At 34.1% G+C, this 21,224-nt stretch overlaps 2 protein-coding genes, 1 long non-coding RNA gene and 1 pseudogene across 3 annotated transcripts; all 4 read left to right on the top strand.

The window, feature by feature from the left end:
* Positions 1-5,015: 5,015 nt before the first annotated feature.
* Positions 5,016-5,480, top strand: LOC109164784 (vegetative cell wall protein gp1-like). The gene has a single exon (XM_019313333.1). The coding sequence runs from the start codon at positions 5,016-5,018 to the stop codon at positions 5,478-5,480; it is 465 nt and encodes a 154-aa protein (XP_019168878.1).
* Positions 5,481-6,836: 1,356 nt separating this feature from the next.
* Positions 6,837-7,880, top strand: LOC109164785. Its single transcript, XM_019313334.1, has 3 exons — positions 6,837-6,880; positions 7,294-7,513; positions 7,596-7,880. Exons 1-3 carry the CDS (start codon positions 6,837-6,839, stop codon positions 7,878-7,880), a joined length of 549 nt encoding a protein of 182 aa, XP_019168879.1.
* Positions 7,881-16,567: 8,687 nt separating this feature from the next.
* LOC109164590 lies at positions 16,568-17,260 on the top strand. The gene is made up of 3 exons (XR_002051427.1): positions 16,568-16,790; positions 16,877-17,026; positions 17,243-17,260. It is a non-coding gene; the product is annotated as an uncharacterized LOC109164590 (long non-coding RNA).
* A 409-nt stretch (positions 17,261-17,669) lies between these two features.
* On the top strand, positions 17,670-19,583 carry LOC109164786 (annotated as a pseudogene).
* The last annotated feature ends 1,641 nt before the right edge of the window (positions 19,584-21,224 follow it).

The following is a 21,224-nucleotide window of genomic DNA, read 5'->3' on the forward strand; positions in this document are numbered from 1 at the left end:
TCCGGCGAAGGAGAAGGCAAACCAACTACTTTGGTCACCCTTCTTCGGCAACTGGGGAACCAGTCGTCGGAGAAGCCTTCTCCCGTGAAGGAGAAGGGTTGCCTTCTCCTTCGCAGGAGAAGGCGACGGCGACCCATCTGGGTCTCCTTCGCAGGAGAAGGCGACGGCGACCCATCTGGGTCACCTTCGCCTGCGAAGGAGAAGGCAACCCTTCTCCTTTGCCGGATCTAGTTCGCGAAGGAGAAGGCGACCAGATACAGTGAAGGAGGTAAGGGCTGCCTTCTCCTTCGCCGGAAAAGGCAGTCAAATCCCACCGGTGAACATTTTGCTGGTTTTTTTGCCGTAATATCGTCGGAATTCTTTTGACTTATAATTGTAGGTCACCAACCGGTTTTTTGGTCATTTCGCTCTAAAATAACATGTTTAAGGGCTTAATTGCACATTTTGAAAGTTCAAGGTCCTAATTGGCTTCTTGGGTAATGTTTAGGGGTTTATTTGACCCTTTTCCCTTATATGTATTATAATAATGAAAAGTTTGGGGTAAGATAATATATTTTATGAGTTAGAATAATGTAGTTTATGTGTTAGAATAATGTATAAAGTATTTTATGTGTTAAAATAATGTACTCTATGTGTTAGAATAATGTATTTTATAAATTAAAATAATGTATTTTATGTGTTTTTAAATTGTAGTCCACACAACTCTATGGACCACGGATCAACGCAATAATGATTGTACATATTCTCTCTTTTTGTACTCATTGCTAATGCGGCATAGATTGGTTTTTCGAAAAAAAAGACCAAAAAAAAAAAAAAAAAAAGAAGAAGAAATGCTGATGAGTCACAAATTTATTACTTTTTTCAATAAATTTTAAATATCTTCTTTCAGATCGAAGGACTCGACAGAACATGTAGGAAGACGTAAATCACGGTATTCAGTAAGTGCTAACGAGTTTTAAACCTTTGTTGTTTTTTCTCTAAAAAATTGCTTATTAAACCAGTGAACTAAATTTGTGCGAACAAAATTAAAATATCTAACAAGAGGTTTACTGATTACACTTATTTTTAAATTAATCGTGGCTTTAAATGTATGACAACAATCCATTGGTTCAAACATTTTGATAGTACTTCAATTGCCGAGTTGGCTTTAAGAACTCACTAGCTTGCCCCTCCCATCACTATAAGTGAACCATGATTTATATTATAAGGTAGACCACTAACATGTTTATTTTTAATACTAGTTTTTTACACGCATTGCGCGATTGGGAAAATGCCCAATGTTTTTCTTAAATAAGTATTTTAAAGTATATTAAAGCAAGATTATATTGAAATTGTTTATGCATAGATAATTGAATGTTGAATTTGTGTATTTAAATTGGTAATTCTAAGTTTACAAATGCAAGATAATATAGTTTATAATTGTCAATATAAAATAATTGTATGGGTATGGTTGGAACCAAATACGGGACATAAGAGAGAACAAATAAAAATTAAAGCATAAAATATTAAATATATACTAATATTGTTTGAGGAGATTCCGGCAGTAGGATTTGTGGTTAGAGTTCTATTAAAACTTTAATATTAAAATTAGATTAATGTTGTAGTTATAATTCTATATTAGACTTTAATATTAGAATCAGACTAACGGTGAATTAACGGTACTTAATGGAAAAGTTAACGGTTTGGATAATCATATAATTAAGGATAAATTAGAAAATCTCAAGGAAAAATTAAAATCTGAACAATCTGAACTATTCATTTGATTTAATAATTTGACGGTCATTTTTTCTACCAAATGTTTATAATTAAATAAATATTTGAAAGTATATCAATGCAAGATTATAATGAGAAGTTCAACATAAGTAATTTATGTTTAATTTGTTTATTTAAATATGTAATTCATAGTATATGAATACAATGTAATATAGGAGATTCATTATAATTGTTACTAATTTGTTTTTAAATAGTAACAAGTATTTTTGTTGCAAAGGGTACCAATCATTGATATAATTCGCTTGTCAAATCCGTTAATATAATCCGCTAATGCTAACCGCTAATTGCTGATTGTCAAACAAGGACATTGCGAGGTGGTTTCTCACTTCAATTTGTTGTGTGATTTGAATACTATCTTTGTCAACAAATCGAAAAAGTGAAACAATGTAGTGAATATAAAAAATATATATCATTATTTTGTATTATAACTTTGATATTTAATTAAAAAATAGTACACAAAAAAGATAATAGATAATGTTGTGAATATAATCAATTGATGAATTTGAATGTAAAGAATTTTTACATTGGAGAAAAATAAAGACAATATAACTAATGAAATTATTTCTCTTAATTAATTTATTGATAATGAATAATTTTTTTAATAAAGACATTGTAGGGACAATGTAGCGAATATAATCAATTGATGAATTTGAATTTTGAATGTAGAGAATTTTTATATTGGAAAAAAATAAAGACAATATAACTAATGAAATTATTTGTCTTTTTTTTTTTGAATGCTACTAGCTCTATTACATTGTAATATCTGTTCATATACTTTCCCAACCTACTGAAACACAAAGAGCTAGCAACGCCTCCACTGAGACTTGAACTCACAACCTTCCTAATGGAAGTCCAACCCGGGTACCATTGGACCACATAGTCCTGGTAATTCTAAAGACATTGTAAACACATAATTCTAAATAGAGTACTAATTAATTATGCCAACTTTGATTGGGATGAGGTTCGAACCTAAGACCTTTCTTATTGAAATCAATGAGTAAGTTAACGGTGAACTAACAGAAACTAACGGAAAAGATAATATTTAACGGAAAAGTTAACGGATAATCATATTCATTAAGGATAAATTAGGAAATCTCAAGGAAAAATTAAAATCTGATCAATCTGAGCCATTCATTTGATTAAAAAATTTGACCGCCATTTTTTCTACCCATTATAGGCCTAACTCTCTTGGGCTCTTATTAGTATATATAAATCATATTCATTAAGGATAAATTAGGAAATCTCAAGGAAAAATTAAAATCTGATCAATCTGAGCCATTCATTTGATTAAAAAATTTGACCGCCATTTTTTCTACCCATTATAGGCCTAACTCTCTTGGGCTCTTATTAGTATATAAAATTAAAATCTGATCAATCTGAGCCATTCATTTGATTAAAAAATTTGACCGCCATTTTTTCTACCCATTATAGGCCTAACTCTCTTGGGCTCTTATTAGTATAGTAGAAAAAAATTTGACCGCCATTTTTTCTACCCATTATAGGCCTAACTCTCTTGGGCTCTTATTAGTATAGTAGAAAAAAATTTGACCGCCATTTTTTCTACCCATTATAGGCCTAACTCTCTTGGGTTCTTATTAGTATAGTAGATAGTAGATATTAAAGGTTCATTTTTAATATATTAAATATTTATTTTTTCAATATTCATTTTTAGTGTATTGAAGACTATATTCATTTGCAGTAGTATACCTAAAAATTGAACCTTTAGTTTTAAAATTAAGGAGGCAACATTTTTGAACTAAGGTCATTTATAATTATTGCATGAGCATATTGGTAGGCCAGGTTCAAAACCTGCACCATATAGTTGTTAATAATGACAAACTTTGTGAAAGTATCTTGACTTGGTTGACCAATTGAACTATGTCCGGGCTACAAAATTATAATTGGAAATGGAGTGGTTTTACATTCTACTTTAAACTTAGCTTTTAATTATTATTTTTTTGAACGATATTGCACTATATGATTGGGTCTTTTAATTTTATACTATTTTCATTTTATTTTGTAAGAAGAATGTGAAATTCATAAATTTTCTTTAATTCTTTTTTTGATAATATATTAATATTTATGAAAATTACATTTTTCTTACATTCTTAGGTTATATGTAAATTTTAAAAACATTTCATTACCTTCAAAAATTAAATTTTAAACCAAAGACTTTGAAGTTGTTTTGTAGTCATGAAAGTTAATACTTTCATAGCAATTTAAATGATGAACAAATTATTCTCATGTGTGATATAAATTGAAAAGTACGTTTTGATTAACAAGAATTGTGAATCCTTGAAATCAGGAAAATAAATACAATATATAAATCTGTAAAATTTACCAGATTACTTATTTATCTTCTTTGCAAGTTGCAACGTACAAGAAACCCTATCAAGTAAAGATAGATGTCTAACAATGAAAGAGAAGCTTGCAGCTCATTTGAAAATTTTATTGTTTGCGTGTGACATAAATATATTAGAGATTTAATATTTTATTTTCAAGAGAACTTTATATGAACCATTTTTTTAAAATTAAAATGAATTTAATTATTATATTTTCTAAATAATACTACAAATACTTACTAATTTTCATTCTTTCCTTGGCTCCTTGCTTAATTGTGGTCTTATGTATTATTCCTAATAATTTACTTTTCCTAAAATTTAAATTAATTTTCTTCTCAATTGTTTTTCATAAACCCAACGGGTACGGACTATTCTTCTCTTCAAAAGGTTGAACCCACAACTCTAAAGGTCTCCTATACTTGCGCAACCTGACCGAGTATTTAGAAGATATAAATTAGGGTGACTCAATGATTCAGCAGACAGAGCTAAATATTGATGCGCACAAGTGATCTGCCCACTTGTAACTGTCAATGTTTAAACATTAGTCTTTTCTTTCTAATACTACCTATTGAACGAGTGAACTAAGTCCGTGATTCTAATTTATAAACAAGTTGACAAATGTTGTGGATCATCCTAGCCTCACTGCTAGGTAGTTAATGGCCATTTGAATCAGCTTGGCTCACTGTTCAATATGTTCGTTCTCATCAGCTCATTTACTCTCATTATATTAATTCTCTGATCTTATGATGATTACCATGGCACATCTTCCTAGTATTTGTGTTTTCAAAGTCCCAGAAACCTCAAGAAACCCTAATTTCCTTTTATATATATACACAAACACAAAGTATTCATTCATACTTCATCATATATATGTACTGTGCAAGCTATAGTAAACCCAAAATGGATCTCCAAAATCCCATCTTTATCTTCGCCGCTGCAACCGTCGTCGCCGCCGTGTTCATGGCTGCTTGCTGCGATTCTCGTCAACTACCGGCGGAGAAGAATACGGAAGATAATGGTGGCGAGGGTGGTAGGGTTAGGGTTAACTGGGGTGAAGAGAAAGATTTTTTGCCGGTCGCTACCCCATCTCTTCCGGATCTTCCATCTCCCACCCCACCTTTTCCGAATTTTCCATTTCCTACCCCGCCTCTTCCGAATTTTCCATTTCCTACCCCGCCTCTTCCCAACTTTCCATTTCCCACCCCACCACTTCCTAATTTCCCACTTCCACCCCCAATTCCTGGGATTCCTCAACTTCCACTCCCTCCCCCACTGCCCTTCCCTAGCATTCCTGGCCTCCCTCCCTTTCCACCTTTGCCGCCTATCCCTAACATTCCTTTCTTCACTCCTCCTGCCCCAGCATAGGCATAAAAAATATTGTGGATTTGTGGTGATAGAGTAAATTATCGAAATTGTCTCCAGATTAGAATAATTTCGTCAACACTCTCTCAAATTCGCTTAATAATGTCTTTGATAGTTAAATTCGTACATATTATAATACTTCTGATGAATACAATATATATAATTAAAAATGGTACGAATTTAATATTAAGGATATTGTTTGACGAAACTGAAAGTGATGGCGAAGTTATTGTAGTGAAAGAGCATTTTGATAATTGACCTGCGATGTTTTTTATTTTTATTTTTATATTTTCATCTTCTTTTGAGTGGTGGGTTTAGTGACTTTAATTTGTTAGTTTCCATTGCCGGTGTTGTTCATGTAATATGTCAATAAAAACCCTACTTATTGTATATCTTTCATAGTATATCATATCTGTTTGTGGATGCATGGATCGGAATTGTATGTAGCTAGAGACAAAATTGACTTTTTTTTTTTTTTTTTTTTTTTTTTTTTTCATTCTCTTGAACTAATCATAATATAATTATAAAGAGAGTAAATACCCAAAATAGTCCATCGACTATAGCTAAATTTACAAATTAGTCCTTAACTTTCAATTTCAACCAATTAAGTCCTTAACTTTGTAATTTTGACACGATTTGGTCCTTAACTTTGTAATTTTGAAACGATTTGGTCCTCTATCTATTTGACCGTTTGTTGACTGTGATCGACGATATCCAGAAGAACCTTCAACTCTCATCGGAGCACGTGGAGGCCTCTAGGATGATGTTGCACTGGTTCGGAAACACGTCGTCTTCTTTGCTCTGGTACGAACTCAATTACATTAAATCCAAAAGGAGGATGAAAAAAGGCGACCGGATTTGGTAGATTGCTTTCGGCAGTGGATTCAAATGTAACAGTGTGGTCTGGAAATGCAACCAGAATCTTAAAAAACCGACGATGAACCATGAAATTACATATATATCCTCAGAATCTTAAAAAACCGACGATGAACCATGAAATTACATATATATCCTCAAAAATCACAGTCAACAAACAGAAGACCAAATTGTGTTAAAATTACAAAGTTAAGGACTTAATTGGTTGAAATTGAAAGTCGAGAACCAATTTGTAAATTTAACTATAGTCGAGGGAGCATTTTGAGTATTTACTCTTATAAAGACAAGCTTAAAATTTGCAAGACATTTATTTTAAATTTGAAAATTTTATATTGTTCTTAAACGAGTACAACTGTTAACATGTGTCCTGAATTTAGAGGAAGAAGAAAAGAAAACAAAAACAAAAATTATGACTTACTAATTTTTAAATAGTATGTATATGTGTCGAATTTCTGATCGCAAATTCTAAATTAAATGTCTGGAATGGTACAGAAACCAGTGGATGTTGACTTTGTCAACATTGCCAGGTGGTAGTTTGACGTAGGACGTGGCTAGTGACTACGACAAATTATTGTGTGGATCATGAATGTAATATATATTTTTAATATATTAAAAATATATTATTTGTATACTGAAATATTGAATGTATATTATTTGATAATATATATATATATATATATATATATATATATATATATATATATATATATAGAGAGAGAGAGAGAGAGAGAGAGAGAGTTAATCAACAATTTGGTCCCTCAGTTATTGCCAAACTGTGAATGTTGTCCTTTAATTCCTTAATCATTGATTTAGTCCCCGAAAAAAATTATTTTTAGTCATTTCAGTCCCTCCGTCCGTTTTCCGGCTACACTCCGGTTAGGCCTCCGATTTACCAGGGTCATTTTTGTCATTTCATTTGTTCATTTGCTTTGTTCAAAAGGGGCTTATTACACTTCATCGTTCAACAGAAGGGAGGATTTCACAACCAAAATCGCAAATCTGAGCAAACTCGCAAGGAAGAGGTAATGTCTTGCAACCAAAGTTCTTCATCGGAATTTATGGCGGAGGTGCGATGTAGGTGCGGATTTTTGGCTCCAATGAAGATGTCATGGAGTTATGCTAACCCAGGGAAGAGATATAGGGCATGTCCAAGATACGGGGTAAGTGTAAAATTTGCGATGTTAAAATTTGTTAGGTTAAATCTTGTTAAATAAATCGAATTTTTGAATGGTGTATGGTTAGGGAAATGACAGCTGCAGGTATTTTGAATGGATGGATTATGATGTCTCCGAAAGAGTTACAAATGTGCTTAGAGGTTTGTTGAAGAGGGCAAATAAGTATGAGCATGAAATTGAAAAGCTGCAATTTACAATTGAGAAAAAGGAGCATGAAATTAAGAAGAAGATTTGGGAGTCAAATTTGAAGTTTTTGTATGGATTTGGATTCGGTGTTGTATTTGCAGTCCTTGTTATGAGTATTTGGATGAGAAGTGGTGAACCAAGTAAAGGGTTATTGCAGCTCAAGTAGGTTTAGTTTATGTTAGTCCACAAGTAGTTAACCAAGTGAATGATGTAATGAACTAAATTTGTGGTATTTTATTTCCAGTAATTGAATGGTGTAATGAGTTCATAATGAAGTATTTTATTTCCAGTTTACAGTGAGCATTTTGGTTGTTTCCAGTGACCATTTTGTAGTTTACACACTGTCAACTTACACACTTCCAAATCAGACCATTACACACTGAATTTTCCAATTAGCACAGATACACACCATTACAGTGAGCATTATGTAGTTTACACACTGCCAACTTACAGTGAGCACTGAATACCATTTGAACACTGAGCACTGAATACCATTTGACACAGAATTTTCCAAATCAGACCATTACAGTGAGCACTGAATACCAACAAAGCATTATAGAAAGAGTAAACAAACTTCATTTACTTGAATATTGTTTACAGAATGCACAAATTTCATTTGAACACTACTTAGACTTTGCACAACAGTGGCTAGCATTACAAAATACAAACAAACTTAACATTAACACCAAATACAAAATAGAGTTTGCACCCTAGCTATCAGACTACCATTACAAAAAGCAGTTTGTTTACTCTTTCTTACAAAAAGCATTACAAAATACAACATCTTCACTTTTTCTTCATGTTTTTAAGGCCTCCAACAGTTACATATTTCTTCCTTCTAGTAGTAATCTCATGCTCAACAGCAGTGGTGGATGAGATGTGTGATGAGATAAAGTTTGAGATGGTTGGGATCACATTGCTTCCTTCAAGTGGTTGTGATGGTTGGGATGACATTAATGCCTGACAATATGAGCAAAAAACATTAATAAACAACAATTTATATTAAAGATTTATGTCCAAGTGTACTTACCATTTCAGTTAGCACAAATTCTGGAACTTGTGTCTCAACAGCCACATCTTGGAATTCATGTTGTTGCTCATGCTCATCAACTCCATGCTGCTCTTCATTGTCCAAAACTGCCTCTGGTTCTTGTGCCTTCAAGGAATAAATACATGAGTATAGGAAAATTATTAATAGACAGTTAAGAAAAACAGTTAAGCATTACCTGTTTTCCTTTACCCTTGCAAGTTGCCCTATTATGACCACTCATGCCACACAGATGTCACTTTTTAACTTCACCCTTTTTTGTACCTTTTGTTTTATTGGCTTTTCAACAATTGAGTCTATCTTTCTCTTCTTTTTTTGGTCTCTCTGGTTGTGCTTTATATTTTGGTGGGATTGGAGGTGGTAGATTAGTTTTGGGCCATAATTCTGGAGCTCGGATAGGCAAGATTGCAGGACCATATGCTCTCATATAGTACTCCACTGTAAAACATGCATGGACATAATCTTCTGGATGATCACCTTGTTTCCTTATAGCTGCAATGGCATGTGTACAAGGGATGCCAGTGAGGTCCCATCTTCTGCAACTACACTGCCTACCACCTAGATCAACCTTGAAAGGCTTGAAGTTGTCATCATCCACTTGATAAATTTCACCAACTGCTTTATATGCATTGAATCTGGCAGACATATCTTTCCCTTCTTCAATTATTTTCATAATTCTTGGGCACACCTTGAATGGATGAGAACTCATTCTGTCCCTATTCTTTTGCATCCTAGTCATCAAATACAACCTTATCTTTTCAACCATGGTTTGGATTGGCTTATTCCTGAAATTTAAAATGCAACTGTTCCAGACTTCACACACATTATTTAGAAGCATATCTGATTTTGGGAATGTGCTGAAAAAGGCCCTACAGTAGTGTTTTGGATCTCTTGCACTTAGCCAATCAAAAGCTTTAGGATTTTCTAATTTAAGCTCCTCCATTTTAGCATGAAATTCAGCCTCAGTAGTAGCCTTACACACTGCCCAGAATAGCATTTTCAGTTGGTGACCTGTAAAACCATCCTTCAAAAAATTTGCATGTAAATGCCTTGCACAAAACCTATGCTCAAGCCCTGGAAATAATTCCTCCACAGCAGGTATTAAACCTTTTTGTTTATCAGAAATGATTGTCCAAGCACCAGGGTTATTACTGAGATTTAAGTCACTGTCTAATAACCCTAAAAATCAAGTCCATGACTCCTTCAACTCACCCTCCACAACAGCAAATGTCACTGGGAAAATGCTATTATCACCATCTACACCTATAGCACTGAGTAGTTGCCCTCCTCTTTGAGGACCCTTTAGGTGGCAGCCATCAAGCCCAATAATAGGTCTACACCCTCTCACAAATCCTTCCTTGCATGCTCCAAAGCAAATGTAAAGCCTTACAAACCTAGGCCTTCCATTCACTATAAATTCACTGTCTAACTTCATTTTGACAGTGGTTCCATTCACTTCTTTTCAGCTCTTCACAGTAATCATTCAATAGCTTGAACTGTTCTGAGTCCTGTCCATCCAATTGCTTTAAAGCTTTCTTTTTGGCCAAATAGGCTTGGTTTCTAGTTAGCTGGCAGTTAAACTTAGACTTCACATGCTCCTGAAATGGTCCTCTACCCCATTCTGCATTCATCCTGAAATCATCCTTAAAAATTTTTGCTAGAAATCCAGAAGTTACAACCTTGTTTTCATCTTGATTCCCACAGGTGTGTACAGAGTTGTAATTCTTGATAGTAAATGGAGAAGATGGATTACTTTTTGAAGCAAAAATAGACCACTTGCAGATTTTATTGTGTCTACACACTACCCTAACTCTTCTAGCCTCATTCTTCTTGAACATCACATCTTTCTGCCTCACACTTTCATGGTACTGAATTGCCCACTTGAACTGTTTAGAACAAGTAAACACCATTCCAATCACAAATTTAAACCCTTCCTTTTTAAGAAGTCTCTCTTCAAACACATTTAGTGGCCCAACAACTTGGCCATCTGAATCAGAATCACACAAACTTCTTAGTACTTGTTCAGACAAATTACAGTCAATCTCCACAATATCCTCTATCCCCTTTGGTTGTGTACTATTACCAGTATCCTTAAGATTGTTTACATCAACTGGAAACACATCAGGTCCTCCTTCATCCCCTCCTTCATCAGAATCAACTCCTTCATCAGAATCACCTTCTTCATCATGCAATAACACATCATCTCCTAGTTCCCTAGAGATTTCTACATCATTGTCCCATTGATTTTCATGCAAATGCTCTACATATATATCAACCTCTTTGTTCACTGGAATTTCAGTAATCAACCCTAGGATATCAGCATCACTATTTATCCTTAAAACTGTAGGTTTTCTTCTGTGCACAACCTTATACCAAAACTGCACTTTTTTGTCACAAAACCTAAGCATTCTCACCATCCTTCTCAAATCTTCAATACTACCTTCATCACAGTTAAAATGGTCAAAGTACTCCACTATCCCATTTTCATAACTAATCCTAGGTTTCAATACCAAATCCCCACCAATATGCAATTTTATTGTAAACACAGATTCTTCCTCACCATCATCTATATCAAATAAAGATATAATAATCAAGAAAAGTTTAAAAAAATAAAATAAAAAAAGACATACATAGACATTACAGACAAAAAAATAAGTACATGGTCCCCATTGTTAAACAAAGTGCTCCTGTAAAGGCAGCACTGTCTACCTGCACATGGTCCCCACCTCCAAAATATGTATATACAAAGCAAACAATAATCACACCAAAAGCTTAAAACCGGGTCCCCCAAACAACTATCATAAACAAACATTAATGCACTGGTGGACCTAACAATAGTAAATGCAACAACAACAGCAACTACAAGTACCAAATGTACCTGATAACAAAATTCCTCATGTAAAGGTTCTATGTCTAAAAAAAACGTAATCTTCCAAAAAAAAAAAACCCTAAATTCAAAAACTTACAATTTGGCGTCACAGCAAAGCCATTAATCCTCCGACTCGTCATGGTGTTGCTCCAATACCTTCGAATTTGCTCCAATTCATGCGATTTTGCTCTGGTTTGGTAGATTTTCGTTGGATTTTGCAAGGATTTTGTAGATTTTGCTCCCACTGTCTTAAGGACACTCTACCTACTGTACTAAGTGTAATAAGCCCCTTTTGAACGAAGCAAATGAACAAATGAAATGACAAAAATGACCCTGGTAAATCGGAGGCCTAATCGGAGTGTAGCCGGAAAACGGACGGAGGGACTAAAATGACTAAAAACAGTTTTTTTCGGGGACTAAATCGATGATTAAGGAATTAAAGGACAACATTCACAGTTTGGCAATAACTGAGGGACCAAATCGTTGATTAACTATATATATATATATATATATATATATATATATATATATATAATATGTACTTTTAAATAATATATTTATGTATATAAATAATTTACTTTTAATATATTAAAAGTATGCGAAATATTTTTTTATTTATGATTCACACAAATGTGTATATCTGTAGAATAATGATTGAGTGGCTACTAAGCTAGAAGCGATCGTAATCCAGTACAGACAATTTTCTACGTTTTACATTAAGGGTGTGTTTGGAAACCTGGAAAATGATTTTTGGTGTTTGGCTAGGGAAAATGAGAAGTCAAAGGAAAATGAGGCATGATCAATGGAAAATGAGCTCAACTTTCCGGAAAATGACTTCCCCAAATTTTTTTTGGGGGAAGTCATTTTCCGGAAGACTTCTTTGGCCTACAACAACAACCACCTTCGTCTGTCTACAACAACAACCACCTTTGTCTCTGTCTACAACAACAACCACCGTCGTTTCTATCTACAACAACAACTAACACTGTGAATTCCCCCCAATTCTCAAACCCAACCCTGGATTGATCATGAGGACATCTTCGTTGTTGGATTGATCGTGAGCCATGGTGATTGTGAAGGCGGTGAACAGATCGACGTCGGCGGCGTTCGCACCTGACGCGCCGTGCCTCGCGGCCGGGACCATGGCGGACACCAGATAGCAATCCTCTCTGGTTTCCGGCGAAACCAGAGAGAACGGCGGAAACCAGAGAGTTATACTCTGTGGTTTCCGTCATTTTTTTTTGTTATTTTTTTAAATTTTTTAATAAATAATATTATTTAATTTAAAAAAATATATAATATTATTATTTATAATATTATTGTAAATTTAATATATTTTAAACAAAATAATTAATTATATAAAATGTTTAATCATACAATTCTACATCATTTTCCAGAAAATAAGCCAAACACACAAAGACAGTTTTCTGTTGTGCAGCCAAACACGAGAAAGGAAACGTTTTTCGAAAAATGACTCATTTTTCAGAAAATATTTTTCAGAAGTTATTTTTCTGCTTTCTAAACGGACCCTAATTGTTTGCATTAAATTGAATCATAAAACGTTGTGTGTAAATTATAAATTAACAATTTAACATGTCTATTTTCATATTAAGATTAAGATTGTAAAATTTGCAATTTTTACAAAGTTGACACCATATATCTCGTAAAAGTTTTTTTTAAAAATATAATTAAATGTTATTTTTAATACTATATTCTATTTTGAGAATGAACTATAAGAATATAAAGAAAATATTTAATGAATTGTAAATATAAAAATATGAACTCTTTTTAAAAAATTAAAAAAAAAAGAAAGAATACTTTTGAAAAATACAAAGAACGGTTGTAATCCATGGCAGTAAATTGAATGATAAAACTAAAACGAGGCCATTGGTTCAAAATTTTAGTAAATTGATTCATTATACTATTCTTTCTTTAACATTTATTAAACATTTTCTAAATTATAAAATAACATTAATAAATACATTATCCATTCAAAAATTAAGCAATAGTCAAACTTAAAAATACGCTAAAATTATCTCGATCTCCATCAATTGGTATTATCTATTTTTCACTCCGGCTTCATGAGAATAAATGAATAATCCCCTAATCCCATCTCATTATAATTGAAATCCGTTAATTAAATTATAGAAATTGTATTAAGTTTAATTTATACTAATATAAAATATTCATTTTAATTTATGTATCATTAAGTTCATCAATTTAATTACCGTACTTTAAAAATTAAGTATAACAAAAGTTTTTTTTTTTTTTTTTTTGAAAAAACAAAAACAAATGTTATTGATAGATCTTTACTTTTACTTACTCGAAACTATTAGGAAGATTTTGATATGTGGTTAAACATGTTCTATTAAACATATGCATGCGCTAAGAGGTTAATTTCTTAACGAGTTAACTCAAAAATGCATCATGCAAATTACAAAAGTTCATTTTATAATACACACCAAATTAAAACCCATACACAATATAAAGTAGTAAATGAATCACCTAAGTAAGCACACAACTGAATTTGACAACGTAGTTGGAGAACACATCATAATATGCGGGGCCACGCTCAAATTTTTTTTCACTCAAGATCAACCCGTGATTTTTACAATTACAAGCTAAGGTTCATTTGAATTACGAAACTAGGTTTACCACTTATTTAAACATTAACCTCATAAAACAACTTTATGGAAAAGTTTACAAATACAGTTTGAACTAATTCTACTAATTAAACAAACTGTAACCAATCTAGATTTCAACACAGCTTATACTAATATAAAGTGGAGCTGATTTCTCCAGATAGTACACCAATTTTCTCTATTTTGAAATTTTCTTGCAGCACCTTCCAAATAATATTTTTCTTTTTAATTCTTGGAAATTTCAAATCTTCTTTCATTACATAGATCCCTATTTATAGGGTCTTGGACACCTCAAAAATAGGAAAATTAATCCCATGTTTTATGGCGTTTTCATGCCAAGAAGATTCCATGCATATCGTCACCAGACCTTTAACTTGGCTTACAATAAATAAGGCGAAGAATGTGGTCGAGTATCGCCTTGCAATGAAAATTACAAGGCGACATGGATCGGTTGCAGACTTTGAAACTGGAACACACCCTTTCAATCCAGTCATGCATGCTTCCCGCAAAGGGCTTCCAGTGCTTCTTCCACGACTAGCAGTAACATAGGAACCCCAACCTCAATGGTGGCAGAACATTTTATTTCACTTCAGCTGAGTAGCCACCACGATTATGTCGAGGTGGCTGCTGCTACAACGGCGTCACTCAATACCTTCCAACACCAGCTTGTCAGCTCAACCACTGCTCCACACACACTCTCTACTTCATTTCCTAGATCCGTAATTAAAGTAAGGCTACTACTCTTCCTTTCCTTGAAAATTCCATAAGGACTTAAACCATCTAGGTTGCTTAGTCAATAGATTGCTTCTACTGGGAGGCGAACTTAGAATATTGTGGTTACACTGTCGAAAATTAAGAAATTTTCGACTACCTAAAAGTGATCTTAAATGAAGTCGGAAGCCCTTATTCCGACCACTTTTGGTATCCGGAAAAATCTTGGTCGCTATTTCTGACCACCGGAGAGGTGGTCGGAAATAGCATCCAATTTTGAAAAGTGATCGGAATAAACGGCTACTAGAAAGATTGGCGGAAATTCTCAACCCAGTTTAAAAAATTTAAACTGTCCAATTTTTTTTTCAACCACCTTTACTTTGTCGTTGGTATTTCCGACCACTAAGTAAAGGTGGTCGGAAATTCCGACCTATTTTCCCATCATAATCTTTTGATGAAAAATTGAAAAAATGTCATTTTTCGATCATATTTTTAGGTGGTTGGAAAATAAACATACAATTTGTAATAATAATAATAATAATAATAATAATAAGTAGTGGTGGTGGTGTTTATAGGAGAAGGCAAAAGACATTTATATGATAAAAATAGTAAATAAAAATAAAAATAATATATATGGTTAGTTAATAAACTCCAGGAGATATCATTACCAACGTGTGGGTCTGTATTTTCGTTGTTCCTTAAGCGCTTATTTTTAGTTGTTGTTTGTAGTGGCCAATCCCACACGTCGAATCGAACAACTGCTCTGATACCACAAACAACTTCTCTGATACCACAAACAACTGCTCTGATACCATTTTTTTGTCCCGAGGAAGTTAAAAAGTTTAGAAAGAGGGCTGAATAGACTTTTTAGTCTGCTAAGGACTAATACAAATCATAACTAATAACCTGTTGATCAGTTAAGAATATAACATGTAATATAGTCACTGGAAACAATATCATTCAACTCGATAATCATTTGGGTCAAAAAACTGGAATTAGTGTCGTCTTTGGATAGTGTAGCTAAATGCAAAATCAATTTTACTACGGCCGCAACGATTGCGACTCTCACTCTTTTATCGTTTCTATTGTTCTACTCCATTAACTTCTGAAATCCCTCACAAAACATCAACAAAGGGACTAAAATAATAGGGTATTTGGGGATCATTCCCCAGAAAGATACCACTTACATTGTCGGGAAAAGATAAATATTGTGATATGACCGTTACCACTTCCAACTACTCATTCTTGGAGAAAGGTATACCAAACCCAGTCTTGAAATGCAGATTCAATGGGTTTTGAGCGCTGACCTGTTTGTTTCGTTTTGAAGGAGCTTCACGATGATGACCTTGATTTGGTGTTGAAGTTTGGGGGTGATCAAAGGCTAGTTGTCTGCAAGAAAACATGATAGAAGCTTTGAACTTTTTGGACGATTGGGAAGACATGCGTCCAACACTTTGGCCAACAAGCTACAGAAGGCCTCCGGAAAGTCCTTCATGACACCGTTGAAGGATGAGTTAACTACAGTTTCTCAGTCAAACGATGCCTAACATTCCTCTATGCCAAGCTGCACTCCAGAGTGTTTTGCTGCTGCATCTGGAATAAAAAGAAATGTGGAGATTATGGTATCAGAGAACAAAAATTTGTCAGTGGTGAGTGGCAGCAAGGGGGTGACACCTCTTCACATGGCTGCATTGTTAGGTCATAGAGAGATGGTGTGGTATCTTTATACTGTTACTGATCATTGTTGTCTTAGTAGAGATGATTATGTTGGACTTTCTATTGCAACTATCAATTATGATCTGTTTGGTGAGAAGGCACTAATGTATACTTTATTTGTTTGAGGACTTTGCTTCAATATATATTGCTTAATGAATTTGTTCCATTTCCAATAGATGTTACCCTGGATATACTTCATAACTAGCCTGAACTGGCAATTGAACGCGATCCAAATGGGGAGCTAGGACTCCATATCTTAGCAAGAAAGCCTTTGGCATTTTCTGGCAAACACGGGCTTGGAGTCTTGCAGAAATAGATATACATAAGTAAGTTTCTGCACTTTATCTCAAGGTTATATTCTTGCAGATTAAATAGAAAGACAATAATATAAGTTACTGGACAACAAAATTAATCTCTATCTGTTGTGTTTGTTAACTATTGATAAAGTTATGACTTAGGAGTAAAGCAAATAGAGAAAATGAACACAATTTAGTCAGGGAATGGTTATTGGTTTAACTGATATTTGATCCCAATTTTAACAGGTATCTCTGTTCATCCACAGCTCTGATGAGTTTGATCCCAATTACAAAAAATACACTAAAGATAGTTGTGAACATATTACGCTGTTGAGATTTCGGCCCTGTTTGGTAAATGGCTAATAGCTGATTGGGTTAATTAGTGGATATAACTAGTTGATAACATTAGCTGATTGTAGAAATGTGTTTGGTAAATTAGCTATTAGTTGTTCGGTATAATTTATTTTCTCAAAAATCTAATTGAAAAAGTTGCTTTAAGTAGCTTTTTCAATTTTAGCATTTTGGAGTACAAAAAGCTAATTAACCAAACAATTATAATGATTTTTAAACCAAGTCAAACAACTAATAATGGTCAAATAAGCCAAAATTGACCTATACGCTAACTATTTTACCAAACAGGAAACTGCAGTTCATCCATTCATTGCTAGACTACATGGGTATCTACAACCTGGCTTGAGTTGTTTAAGTGTTCATGGGAGCATGTGCTTTTGTTGAGCTGCTCACAAACTGGGAACTTGCTCAAAAGGCCTTTCAATCCATTGTTCGTTGCAGCTGAATTAGGAAACATTCAGTTTGTTCTCCATCTTATTCGCTCTTATCCTGATATGATATGGAAGGTAAATGAGCAACGCCAAAGTGTTTTCCACATTGTTGTCATTCACCGTCAGGAAAAGGTCTTCAGGCTCATCTATAGCATAGGAGCACACAAGGATCTAATCGCGTCGTATCTAAGTACTGACAATGAGAACATGTTACACTTGGCTGCAAAATCGCCCCTTCAAATCGACTTAACATTGTTTCAGGGGCTGCACTCCAGATGCAACGCGAATTGTTGTGGTTTAAGGTGATTGTTGCATAGTAAAATGTTTAAATTTTCATTAACTTTTCCACATTTTGTAACATTGTATTCCTCTTATCTGAGCACTTATAGAAAGTGACGAAAATTGTGCAGCTATCATACAAGGAGATGAAAGATTCAGGAGGGCAAACACCACAGATGCTGTTCACCGAGCAACATAAAAATCTAGTCAAACAAGGAGAAAAATGGATGTAGGGCACTGCATCATCATGCATGCTTGTTGCTACCCTGATTACAACAATCATGTTTGCAACAATCCTAACAGTTCCAGGAGGGGATAACAACGGGACAAGGAATCCGATTTTCCTCCAAGACAAGTTGTTCATTATTTTTGCAGTATCAGACGCCATAGCCCTATTTTCTCTTATCACTTCTACACTGATGTTCTTGTCCATCATAACGTCGCGCTATGCAGAAGAAGATTTCGTGAGTACATTGCCAAAGATGTTGGGTTTCGGGCTCGCAACGCTCTTCCTCTCCATAACAGCAGTGGTGGTAGCATTAAGTTCAAGCTTTTCGATTGTACTAAGGGGGCAGTTAGCATGGATTTTGTTGCCAGTGGAATTAGTTGTCCGCCTTCCTGTAACATTGTTTGCAAGTTTGTAAGGTTGCTTTGTCTAATGTAGATGTGGACGTTTGAGTTGTATTGTTATAAGGTTATTGGTCTCTGCAAATGAAAGTCAATGGTGTTGTGATGTAGCGGATAATTTGGAGTTACTGATGATTACCCGTCACAGCGCACGGGTAAATTTCGTCTTGTGACCTTTGCCTGTAAAAGACCATAAGGACTTAAACCATCTAGGTTGCTTAGTCAATAGGTTGCTTTTATTGGGAGGGGAACATAGAATACTGACAATGAGAACATGTTACACTTTGGCTGCAAAAATCGCCCCTTCAAATCGACTTAACATTGTTTCAGGGGCTGCACTCCAGATGCAACGCGAATTGTTGTGGTTTAAGGTGATTGCCGCACAGTCAATATGTTTAAATTTTCATTAACTTTTCCACATTTTGTAACACTGTATTCCTCTTATCTGAGCACTTATAGGAAGTGACGAAAATTGTGCAGCTATCATACAAGAAGATGAAAGATTCAGGAGGACAAACACCACATATGTTGTTCACCGAGCAACATAAAAATCTAGTCAAACAAGGAGAAAAATGGATGAAGGGCACTGCATCATCATGCATGCTTGTTGCTACCCTGATTACAACAATCATGTTTGCAATTCAACAATCCTAACAGTTCCAGGAGGGGATAACAACGGGACAAGGAACCCGATTTTCCTCCAAGACAAGTTGTTCATTATTTTTTGCAGTATCAGATGCCATAGCCCTATTTTTTTCTGTCACTTCTACACTGATGTTCTTGTCCATCATAACGTCGCGCTATGCAGGAGAAGATTTCGTGAGTACATTGTCAAAGATGTTGGGTTTCGGGCTCGCAACGCTCTTCCTCTCCATAACAGCAATGGTGGTAGCATTTAGTTCAAGCTTTTCGATTGTACTAAGGGGGCCGTTAGCATGGATTTTGTTGCCAATGGAATTAATTGCCAGCCTTCCTGTAACATTGTTTACATTTCTGCAATTTCTTATACCATTCATTTCAGTTATGGATCAGGATGTTCACTCTTAGACATAAGGATATGCTATACTAATATCAAACATCTGTAACAATTATAATTTTCAACCCACTCAAATATAACCCAGATTTTTAAGTTTCCCGCAGACAAATTATTTAAAAGAATACAACATACTCCGTAGCATTATTTAAAAAACAAAACATAATGTATGGAAATATTTACTTTAAATAAGTAAACGTTCAAAATTAAACATGATGGAGCCTTGGGGCCAAGTTTTATTGGTAGAGTCTTAGCCTAATGCCTAAGAAGAGGTCATCTTTATTGGTGGGGTTTTGGTGATAAGACTAACAAGGCGTTTGGTTGGAGAGGGGGAATTACGTGGAAAAAAAATTATAATTCCATGGGAAATGAATTACTAGGAATAAAGTGGAATTTAAATTCCAGTATTTGGTTTACGGGAATAGAATTACTGAAAATTTCAATTCCAATGTTTGGTATACATGGGAATTGAAAGGGAATAAGTAGTACAAAGTCAAAAATGTCTATTGTTGTTGTTAGGCATTAATTTTAGGTTAAAAAAAGAAGGGGTAGTTTTGACTCATCACTATCTTTTTTTCTTCCTAAAATCCCAAGAATTAAAATCCCAGGGGGGACATGGAATTTTAATTCCATGAAAATGGGGGAATTGCAATTCCATAGAATTGCAATTCCTTTCAACCAAACAAGGAAATTTTGTGGCCTTTGAAATTAGGTGGGAAGGGAATTTAAATTCCCTTCAACCAAACGCCGTGTTAAAGGTCTTGATGGACTATAGAAAAAAACATGGTGGTCTTATTTGTGGACCATGGCCCACACAAGCTGTGTGGACCATATTTCATATACTATAAAATAATATATATTTAGTTAAAAAATAATGTACTTTTAATATATTAAAAATGTATTTTGTATTCAGAGAAAATATATTATTTATGTATTGAATGTATATTATTGTATATAATGTACATTCAATACACAAATAATATACTTTTAGTATATTAAAAATGTACTTTCTTTTATGTTTCACAGAATAATTTGCCCAGGGCGGCCTAAGAGGGCAAATTATTGTGTGGACCATGGTCCACATAATGTTATGTGGACTATAATAAAAAGTACATTTTTAATATATTAAATGTACATTATTTTTGTATTGAATGTACATTATACAATATAATGTATATTCAGAACAAAAATAATGTACATCTCCTGAGTATAATGTACATTATTTTTGTAATGAATATACATTATTTTACCCACGGAATTATGATTGTCCTAAGAGGGAGAAGTTGTTTTATGGGCCAAAAGTAGAGAAGACATTGTGGGCCAATAAAAATGAGTGGTGGTAGGGATTGGGGCAAATTATATTATGCACCGCGGTGCATAATCGATTATGCACCGCGCGTCTTTTTTTTTAAATGAAAATTAACAGTGTTTATTTCCGCCGTTTCGCACCCTTTTGCAAAAAGTAACTCTGTTATTCAGTGTCATTTTGTATACACTGCAGTTTCAG

The sequence above is a fragment of the Ipomoea nil genome, unplaced genomic scaffold (genome assembly GCF_001879475.1).
Source record: "Ipomoea nil cultivar Tokyo-kokei standard unplaced genomic scaffold, Asagao_1.1 scaffold3069, whole genome shotgun sequence".
Classification (NCBI taxonomy): Eukaryota; Viridiplantae; Streptophyta; class Magnoliopsida; order Solanales; family Convolvulaceae; genus Ipomoea; species Ipomoea nil.